This window comes from Penaeus vannamei, chromosome 43, assembly GCF_042767895.1.
Source record: "Penaeus vannamei isolate JL-2024 chromosome 43, ASM4276789v1, whole genome shotgun sequence".
Classification (NCBI taxonomy): domain Eukaryota; kingdom Metazoa; phylum Arthropoda; class Malacostraca; order Decapoda; family Penaeidae; genus Penaeus; species Penaeus vannamei.
Genome location: NC_091591.1, coordinates 9,593,981 through 9,605,478, shown reverse-complemented (window position 1 = coordinate 9,605,478; position 11,498 = coordinate 9,593,981). Strand labels below are relative to the sequence as shown.

The 11,498-nt window shown below is 38.0% G+C and overlaps 1 protein-coding gene across 1 annotated transcript in view; it reads right to left on the bottom strand.

The window, feature by feature from the left end:
* Nucleotides 1-4,559, bottom strand: part of LOC138860787 (salivary glue protein Sgs-3-like) — a 19,285-nt gene extending 14,726 nt beyond the window's left edge. Inside the window, exon 1 of the mRNA XM_070119124.1 lies at nt 4,490-4,559. Within this exon, the coding sequence (XP_069975225.1) occupies nt 4,490-4,559 (70 nt within the window). The remainder of the gene's footprint in view (nt 1-4,489) is intronic.
* Between the last annotated feature and the right edge of the window lie 6,939 nt (nt 4,560-11,498).

Below are 11,498 nucleotides of genomic sequence, written 5' to 3'. Positions count from 1 at the left end.
GAAGGATTTAAGGAAATTCAAAAGAATACAGAAAGGGAATTGAAGGAAAGGAGGAATAGAACTGCAACTTAATACAAAGAGAGGATTTAAGGAAATACAAAAGAATACAGAAAAAAAAATTAAGAAAAGAAGAAAAATATATTTTTTTAGATTATTTAAGATCTTATTTTAATTCTATTTGTTACAATGGATATCCTTTGCTGTGACAAACTGTCTGTTTCATTTTGCTTCCGAATCTCCCCCTGTGTGCGAGGGCTGCCGGGGTTGCCATCCACTGGCAGAGCGCGGGATTAAACGCAGGTCTGCAAGATTGCTAGACCAACATGCTAACTGCTACACTAGCACAGAAATGCAAAGGAATACAAGATAAGGATATAAGGGAATGCAAAACAATACAAGAGAAAGAAATAAAGAAAATGGAAAGGAACAGAGAGAGAAAAGAGAAAGAGATGAGGGAAATAGTAAGGAACTCAGAGAGAGAAAAGAGAAAGAGATAAGGAAAATAGTAAGGAACTCAGAGAGAGGATTCAATAAAAGGCAGAAAGGAATACAAAAAAATGAAAAGAATAGGATTTAAAAAAATACAAGACGATGCAAAGAAATACGAAGAAAAAGACCAAAAAGAAATGTTCAACGGACTCCAAAAGAAAATAAAAAATAATTAAAAGTAGAAGAAAAACATGAAAAGGAAGGCAAGAAAGATAACGCAGGAATGACAAGAACGAGAACCGGGAGGAGCAGCGCGATTAAATAAAAGAAGAATAAGAGGAGTGGAGAAAGAAGTGTTAATTCTCATGATTTCTCACTTGCCTGCTTTTCTTCGACACGCTCGCATGCATAAGACTTCGTATTATACATTACGTGCAAGAGGACCTTGTCTCGGAGAGAGAGAGAGAGAGAAAGAGAGAGAGAGAGAGAGAGAGAGAGAGAGAGAAAGAGAGAGAAAGAGAGAAGGGGAGGAAGGAAGGATACATATATATATATATATATATATATATATATATATATATATATATATATATATATAGAGAGAGAGAGAGAGAGAGAGAGAGAGAGAGAGAGGGGGGAGGAGAGAGAGAAACCTGGCGAAAATAGAAAAGGGCGAAGATAAAAATGAAATAAGAAGGATAAGGATTTTATTAAGCTAAAAGACGATTCAAGAAAAGTAGAATGACGATAAAAATCAACAAAGTGCAAAGAATGAAAGCGCAGCAGACTCCCATATGATACGATCGAGAATAATATCATTAGTTCCTTACAAAAAAAAGAAAAAAGAAAAAAAAATAATCGTATGAAGGCATCCTCTCCTCCCATTCGTTTCTTGGTGCAAAAAGATGTGTCCGAAGTTCGAGAGTCGTTTAAAAGTCTGTGTCGGAGATTCTTCGAGAGGGAAAGAGATCGAGAAAAGTAACGTATGGGTTATCCATTCTCTTTATCTTGCGGATTCTGTCACCGTCGAAAATTAACCTCCATTTTTTCTTCATTTTTTTTCCTCTTCCTCTAACTTTCTCGGGAGATAACTTCATCAATTGCAGGTCTTAGTTGGATTTTTTCCTTACGAAAAAAACGGAAATATAAAACTCTTCGCCACTTCTTCTTGTATTGACCCCATTCCTGCGTTACTCAGCAACACAAGCATAGAATTAACACGAACACGAACTAAGGGCGCGCGCCACGAACGTACTCACGGCACCTCTCTTGTATTCTTCCGCGCGCTCGAGACCACGAGTGCGAAGAGCCACCGCTTCGGGGGCCTTTCACAAACTCTCTAAGTCCTCTTTTACAACAGCTCTTGCCTTTTTTTTCTTTCTTCTTCTTCTCTTTCTTTTTTAAAGTCTGCGCTTTCTATTTTTTCTCCTCCCTTTCTCTCCGTTTCTCCATTTTTTTTAGTTTGTTTTTTTAGAAGTGTTTCGATTCTCTCAATGCGCGTTCGGGACTTCGTTTGTTCGATCAGTCGGGCTTCGGCACCAGAACGCAGCGGGAAGGAGTGCGTGCCTGAGGGAGGAAGCTCAGGTACTGCGCTGAAGGACACGAGTCGAGTGCCGTTGTGCAGGCGTTTCATTCTTTGTGCGGGCGCCTGGCGTCACTCTCTCTGTTTGGGTTTGATAGATATACTGCTTGGATGTGCGTTTATATGCGTGTGTGTCTCTTTTTGTGTGTAACTGTATACACACACACACACACACACATATAAATAAATAGATAAATATATATATATATATATATATATATATATATATATATATGTATGTATGTATGTATGTATACATACACACACACACACACACACACACACACACACACACACACACACAGACACACACACACACACACACACACACACACACACACACACACACACACACATATATATATATATATATATATATATATATATATATATATATATATATATATATATATGTATGTATGTATGTATGTATGTATGTATACACACATACACACACACACAAACACACACACACACACACACACACACACACATATATATATATATATATATATATATATATATATATATATATATATATATATATATGTATATATATATACGCACACATGTATATGTGTGTGTGTGTGACTGTGTGTATGTATCTATATACATATATATACATATACATACATATATATATATATATATATGTATGTATGTATGTATATATATATATATATTTATATATTTATATATATATATATATATATATGTATGTATGTATGTATGTATACATACATACACACACACACACACACACACACACACACACACATACAGGCAGTAAAACAATTCATAACAACTTCATCAATATGTCCCCATTTCCAATTTTCGTCTCTGTGCCTCCTCTCCCTCCACCTCCACCTCCTCCTCCCCCCCCCAAAAAAAAATAAAAGAAAAAAATGACCCTACAGTTCCGTCTAGCCTGACTCCGGCGGTCACTCCCACTATTTGTATGCTCGTGTTTACTGGCCCCGCTCAATTTTTCTTCTTGGAGTGGTAGAGAGAGAAAGAGGGGGTGGGGAGGGGTGGGGGAGGGGGGGAGGGGTGGGGGAGGGGGGAGGGGGGGGAGGAGGGGGGGAAGAGAGCGAGAGAGAGAGAGTAAGGAGGGGGGGAAGAGAGTGAGAGAGAGAGAGTAAAGAGGGAGGGGAGAGAGCGAGAGAGAGGGTGGAGGGGTGGAAGAGAGAGAGAGTGTGGAGATGGGAGAGAGAGAGAGAGAGAGATTAAGGTGGGGGGTGGAGAAGAGAGCGAGAGAGAGAGGGGGGAGGGGTGGAAGAGAGAGAGAGTGGAGATGGGAGAGAGATAGAGAGAGAGTAAAGAGGGGGGAGAGAGAGAGAGAGAGAAGGGGGAGGAGTGGAAGAGAGAGAGAGTGTGGAGATGGGAGAGAGTGAAGAGGGGGGGAGAGGGGGGGAGGGATGGAAGAGAGAGAGAATGGAGATGGGAGAAAGAGAGAGAGAGAGAGTGAAGAGGGGGATGAGTGTGTCTTTGGGTGTGTGTGTGTGTGTGTGTGTGTGTGTGTGTGTATGTGTGTGTGTGTGTATGCGTGTGTGTATGTGCGTTTGTGTATGTGTGTGTGTCTGTGTGTAGGTGTGTTTGTGAGTGTGGGGGGAGTGAAAAAGGAATAGGGCGAGAGAGAAAAGGAGAGGGCGAGTATGAGAAAGGGAGAGGACAAAGATGTGAGAGAAAAGGGGGGGGTGTATGTGTAGGCGGCGTAGGCGGAGTAACGAAGACAGAGAGGAAGAGAGTGAAGGATAAAGGGTAAGTGGAAGAGATTGATAAAAAGTGGGTATGAAAGATAAATAACGGGTAAAAAGAAGAGGAGGGAAGGGACAACAAGGGATTCGAAAGAAGGCATGAGAAGAGATGGGAAGAATAGATTAGAAGAGAGCGAAAGAGGGAGATGGAGAGAGGAGCAGGGAAGGAGAGAAGAGAAATAAGGAAGGATGGATACAGGAGAGCAGAGAAGAAGAGAAGAACAGAGAGATAAGGGAAGTGAAGAGTGGCATGCGAAGAAAGAGAAGGAGAACGAAAATATAGGAGAAGGAAGAAAGAGAGAAGAATGGAGGAGAGAAAGTGAGGAAGGAGAGAAGGATAGACAAGAAGAGGGAAATGGGAAGACATGATAAAGGGAAGAAAAGGGGACATGAGGGAAGAACAAGAGAATAAAGGAGAATATAAATGGAGACACAAATGTGGAGAGAAAGAGGAGACGAGAGAAACAAAAAAAGAAGCCAAAAAAAGACAAAAAAACATGAAAAAGGAAAAAAATAGAGATAGTAAAGACGAGACACGAAAGACAAAAGAAACCGAAATGAGGAAATCGAACAACCAACGACAGGAAGAGGGGAAAATAAGGAAGGAAGGAAGGAAATGAGGGAAGGAGAGGCAGGACCAACCACCGGGGAGGCAGGGGGGGGGGTGAAGGGGGGAGGAGAACCAGACACCCGTATAAGTCTCCCTGGCGTCAAGACCCACCCACGCCCACGGCCATCGCGCTGTCCTCACGTCCCTGGAATTCATGGCTGTGCAAGACTCCGTTCTGCATGGCTCACAGCGCACGATCTCATGACACGTGACTACTCTCCCCCAGCCTCATGGATAGACCTCATGCAGCCTGCCAACCCGCGCATGGGAGTCAGCCTGGGACGCATACTCGTCTCCCGTATGTGGGTGGGAGTTTTTTTGTTTTTTTATGAGTCGGGAGATAAATTCGGGGAAGATAAGAGTAGAAGGAGGAGAGAGGGAGATGATGAGGATAAAAAGGGAAATGATGGGTGTGGATTATCATCATTCTTGTGATCATTTTATAATCCGATTTATTATCATTATCGTTACCATATACACACACATACACGAACACACGCACGCGCGCACATGCACACACATACACACACACACGCACACACACACACACACACGCATATATATATATATATATATATATATATATATATATATATATATATATATATATATATATATATATATATATATATATATATATATATTGTTGTCACTATTATTCTCAAAACTATTATTATTATTATCACCATTATCATTATCATCATCATCACTAACATTCTCATTACTCTCATCTTCATCATCATTATTCATCATCATTACCCTTACTCACATCACAATTACCATCACCATTCCCCTTTGCCATTATCCTCATCCCCATCACCACCATCAGCCATCGCCTCCATTACCTTAATCACCCCCATAATTATCATTCCGTCGCTGGCGTCCGGTTGCCAAACGGACAATAAAACCCTTTTTAACTTCCGAAGCGCTGAATAAAGCATGAGATTCTCGGACTGGGACACGAGCCGCTTGCACAATCATGCGAAACATCAGACCAAAGCCGTTGTCATGCACAGACTTTCACTGGCTGGGGGGGAAGGGATGGGGTGGGTAGGGGGAAGGGGGGTAGAGGGAGGGGGAGAGAAAGGGGGAAGGGGGAAGGGGAGAGGAAGGGGGGAAGAGGGGGAAGGGCGGGAGGGGAGTGGGAGGGGTTTGGGTAGGGGTGGGGAAAGGGGAGGGGGAGGGGTGAGGAGGGTGGGAGGGGGAGAAAGGGGGGATGGGGAGGGGGAGAGAAAGGGGGAGGGGAGGGTGGGGGTTGGGTAGGGGGGGATGGGGATGGTGGTGGGGTGGGGGGGAGAGGAAGAGGGTTGGGAGGGGGAAGGGGGGAGGGGGAGAGGGAGGGAAGAGTGTGGGGTGGGGGGAAGGGGGGGAGGGGAGGGTTGGGTAAGGGAAGGGAAGGGGAGGGGTTTGGGGTTGGGTAGGGGTAGGGGGGTGGGTGTGGGGGTAGGGGGGGGGTTCAGCTGAAATTAAAAAAAAAAGAAACAATTGCCTGTTGTTGCTTTGTTTTTCTCTTATCTTATTTGTTCTTGAGTGGAATTCGAGATGGGGTGTAATTTATGAATGGATGCAGAATGAGAAAGGAAAAAAAAATGTTTGAAGAACACGTGGTAAATCTAACGAATGTGTTGTAGATTACGTTTGTGTAGATACTGCGAAAAAATGTTAAAACGGCTCTTGATAAATGCCCGGATGCTGTATGAATTATATATATGCAATTAATCAAAGGAATGTTATGATAAGAACGTGATAAATGTATTCCAGAACATAATTTGTGGTTAGTTAAATAAAAAAAGATATGTAAAAACTCCTAAGAATATTACCGGATTTATGGGGTCCTTCTAGGTCAGGTCAGGTCATGTTAGGTTAAGTTAGGTAAGGTTAAATGACACCCCTCCCCCCCTGTATGAAAAGTTAATTTCCCAGGGATATGTTGTCATGTTGTTAAAAATCACGTACTATAATAAATTTTAAAAATCAACTAGGGATATACAAACTTTGGAAATAACACAAAACGAATGATATAAAAGTCTTACACTGATATAACAATATATTTTCTAATTGCACAGAGTCACACACATTAAAAAGAAGGTCCTACTTAATTATGCTTACCTGTGATGATTTACGTGTATCTGCTGCAGGTGACGTATATTGGCCACTGAGGATAAGGGCCCTGAACACTGAACAAAAACTAGGTTGTCGACCTCTGGCGCGATGACGTAGAATTGTACTGAAAGGAAAAGAAAAAGAAAGAAAAAAAGGAGAAGAAGAAGAAAAGAAAAAAAATGGAAAAAGAAAGAAAAAATAACAAAAGGAAAAAAGAAAGAAAGAAAAAAAGTAGAAGACGAAGAAAAGAAAAAATGAAAAAAGAAAGAAAAAATAACAAAAGGAAAAAAGAAAGAAAGAAAAAAAGTAGAAGACGAAGAAAAGAAAAAATGAAAAAAAGAAAGAAAAGATAACAAAAGGAAATAAGAAAAAAAGAAAAAAACATGTATAAATATGTGTATGTGTGTATATTTAACAAATGTTGTTGCTGTTATTTTCGCTATCATTATTACGATAAGAGAATTTACGATTATTCTTGTGAACGTGAAGTATTTTATTGCAATCATTTATACATCGACTGATATTGTATTTTTATTATCAACATCATTATTGTTTATCAATTTGCTAACATCATTGCTATTATTTTGGCTATAACGGTTACTATAAAGTTTTAAAATCATCATCATTATCGTTACCATCTCCACTAATCACCAGTATAAATATATCTATGATTATGTTTTTTTTTATTATTATTATTTAGTAAGTAATAACTATTTCAGGGAAAGTAAACAAAGTAAGAAAAGAAAATGAGAAACGAATAAAAGAAAACGGAGCGATGATGAAATTCGGAACAAAAAAACAAAAAATTTATGTTATAAGAAACACTTACTTTTCTTTCTCTTCTTACTGTTTTCTTTTTATTTTTTATTCCTTTTAATTCTCCTTCTACTCTTTCTCTTTTTTTCTTTCCTCCTTCTTTTCTTCTTCTTTTTTTTCTTTTTTCTTTTCTTACTGCTCCTTTTTTTATTCTTTTTTTTGTCTCCGTCTTCTACTTTTTCCTCTAATTCTTCTTTTCCTCCTCTCCTCTCTCCCCTTCTTCTTTTTCCTCGCTATTTCTTCCCCTTCCCTCTGATCTCCCTCCTTCCCTCACTTTTCTTCTTTTCCTTCATTCTATTCTTCTCCCTTCCTCCATTTCCTCCCCTTCCTCATACTTAGGTACAGAAACTAATTAATCAAAAAGTTGGAATGATTACAATCCAGTCATTTAATTAAAATGTTCACATCGAATATCTAAAGAGAATATTCTAGAAACCGTTTACCGTCTTTAAAGAATAATAAAAAATGAATAAACGTACAAAAATTAATAAATAAAAAAGTTAGAATGATTAAAATCCAGTCATTTCATTGAAATGTTTACATCAAATATCTAAAGAGGATAAACTAGAAACCGTTTCCCGCCCTTTAAAAAGGAAAGAAAAAAAAGTAAAATAAAAAAAAAATAGCAGTAGAAAAAATGTAAAATATATGTGATTTGTATAATAATGTATTCTCAGAACAGCGCTATATATCAACAGTAATTAGAAAGACGAAGTTTTATACAACAAAAAGATATATTTCATCGTTACCGGCATATTATATCTATTTTCTCTTCATGAATGTAACAAATAAAATAGAGGGATCCTAGTGATAAAAAAGATAGATAAAATAATAAGCAAAAGGCGATAAATAACAGAAAAAGCTAAGATTAGATTGGAACGGAGGAGGAGAGCTAGGGAAGAGACAATAAGGTTGAAAGAGCGGACTATATAAAAAGGATTTCGACCATAGGATAATTTCATGGTGATTTCGCGGTTATTATTATGATGAGTTTATGACGTCATCGGTTGGTCTGCTGTATGATTCCGAGAGAATAAGATGAACTCTTTACAACAACAGTATATTTATATTATTCAGTGAATAAACTTCAGTGGGGGAGTAGGCGAGAATGAGGGAGGGGGGGAGGGAGAGAGTGAGAGGGAAGGAGGGACAGAGAGAGAGAGAGAGAGAGAGAGAAAGAGACAAAGATAGATATATAGATATAGATAGAGAGAGAGAGAGACTGACAGACAACAGATCGTAAGAGAGAGAGAGAGTGAGGGAAAGAGAAAGAGAGGGAGAGAGAGCCAGAATGAGAGTGAGAGAAAGAGAAAGAGAGGGAGAGAGAGACAGAGTGAGAGAAAGAGAGGGAGAGAGAGATAGATAGATAGAGAGAGAGAGAGAGAGAGAGAGAGAAAGAAAGAGGAAAGGAGGGAGTTATGCAAAAGAAAAAAAACAAAATCATTTTCATCTGACAAAAAAAAATAAATACTTTAGGATATCCTGTAATAACGAAAATCATATTGTTTTTAAATTGACATACAATCCTTATTCTTAACATACGTTTCTTTTGAACAATCATTACTGTAAATCAGAGTATAGTTAGAAGTACATAATCATAAACCCATTAGCTTTGAAATATGAATAGAGATAATACTTGTCGGCTGCGCATGTGAAACCAAACTACAAATGAAGTTATTTATAAACCCCGCATAAACAACGGGTTTTCCTTATTGAATTGCCCGTATATAGAAGAATATTATAGCGTCGACCTGCAACGCGCCAATTTGCAATACGGTTCGCTTTTACGCCGCAGCATAATTCGCAACCTGTGATCTCGGACCCCCAAGCATGCAACACAAGCAGCAACCCCGATCGTTTTCCTGCAGCCCGAGAACGCAAGCCACTCATCTTGCAAGTCTCCGTCATGCACCGGCAAAATGGTCTCGCTCTCCCACGCCCTTCGGTCACGCAATACTCCGTGGTATTTGGGTCACATTCTTCCGCAAATAACTTTCGCAAATCAAAGAAGCAGTTTATATTTGGCGGTCGTCTTCGAGAGGGAGGCTACGGCAACAGGTGTTCGAAATAGTGGTGATGGCGGGGGCATCTGGAGCCGGTGGGGTGGGGGGAGGGGGAGGGGGGGAGGGGTAGGGGGGGAGGGGGAGGAGGAGGGAGGAGGAGGAAGGGGGAGGGAAGGGGCCACATGAGGGGAGGAAGATGATCCAGAGGGAAGGGGGGAGGGGGGGGGGGAAGGGGACAAAGAGAATGAGGGAAATGTTTGGATTTATCTATCTATATATTTTTCTTTTTGTCTGTCTATCTCGCTGTCTATCAGCCTGTCCGTCCATCTATCTATCCACACACACACGCACACACACACACATATGTGTATGTGTGTGAATATATATAAATAAATATATATATATATATATATATATATATATATATATATATGTGTGTGTGTGTGTGTGTGTGTGTGTGTGTGTGTGTGTGTGTGTGTGTGTGTGTGTGTGTAGATATATGTATGTATGTATGTATGTATGTATGTATGTATGTATACATATATATTTACATGTATATATATATACATATATATATATATGTATATACATAAATATATATACATATATATGTATATGTATATATATATATATATATATATATATATATATATATATATATATATGTGTGTGTGTGTGTGTGTGTGTGTGTGTGTGTGTGTGTGTGTGTGTGTATATATATATATATATATATATATATATATATATATATATATATATATATATATATATATATATATATATATATAGTGTTTTGGTCGCGGGGAAAGCGAGGCTCGAGTCTTCGCAAGGATTCCTCGGAGGAGGAAAGACCGCACTTTGGTGGTCATATATCAAGGACATGGATCATTTAAGTAACAGGTATGAATTATTAAATTTGCATTTTGTTGTTTAGGATGAACTGTGACGAGTTAAATAATGCATATTTGGTACAGGATGAAAGTTATGATTTGTGTTGTGAGAATAATAGGTAAGTAAATAGACAATAAATTGAGGTTGATTGAAATTAAGTGCAATTTTTGCTGCCGACCAAAGACTATATACGAAAGATAGGAAAGCAGGGCAAAAGCCTGTGAGTCCTAGCGGTTGGCGGATAGTGTAATATCTGAATAATAGATGGCGTTGTGTACGCGATGGATCGTCTGTTTGTTTACTATCATGAAACATCACTTACTCAAAACGGTAGGAAAGGGATTGTTTGCTTTTTTGTATGTTTTATGCTTCCTATTTTTTTTAACTGTATGCCTGCTTTTATTAGTACTTTCATTGATGATGTCTTGATATCAAATAAAGAAATGTTTTACATAAATGTGCCTTGTATATCCTTGATTTAATGACACAACAAATATGAATGAAAAACATGATGAATTTATTACTGCCGAATGATTGTGGAGTTTATTTAATAAATTGTAGAGTTTGTTGAATTTAAGTTCATATTCATTGTATTAACAACGAAGATATTTTCTGGAATATAATTGTATAGTATTTAAATAATGGAATGATTTTGTGATGTCATGGAAATATGATAATTATTAATAAATGTTTTTTGTCATACTCTGAAAAAAAAAACAGTGTAAAACATTATTTTAATGTATGTAAAGAAATTATTAAGAAAAAAATATTAAAAAATAGAATTGTATAATTTCATATAAACTTATAAATATATATAAAAAGTAATTCTTTAATAGATATATTTCTAGTCTCTCATTAAAAACATTGCACAACTTCAACTGAAACTAGATCTTTAAAACTAAAATAATAATAATAATAATAATAATAATAATAGATAAAAAATAATAAACTATATAAATTTATAGTCCCCCCTATAATCGTTCTCCTTTTTAGTTATATATCTGAACAATAGATGGCGCTGTATGAAGTTTTGGGCCTTACATTTTTTTAATCGGTGTAATACGTGCTTTCCTATCTTCCATATATAGTCTGGTGCCAACCTGTCCATTCAGTTCGTCAACACGCATGCGCAACCCATCGCCGAATAGGGAAAATGCCAATTATTTCTTGTATTTTATTTTGTAACTTTTCATTTAACTATTAAAGAAGAATTTAAAAGATATTTCATAATGAAACGCACGTGGAAATGGTAAAGGATTATATAGAAAAGTATAACGTTTATTTCTTGGCTCAAATGAGTCAGTGAA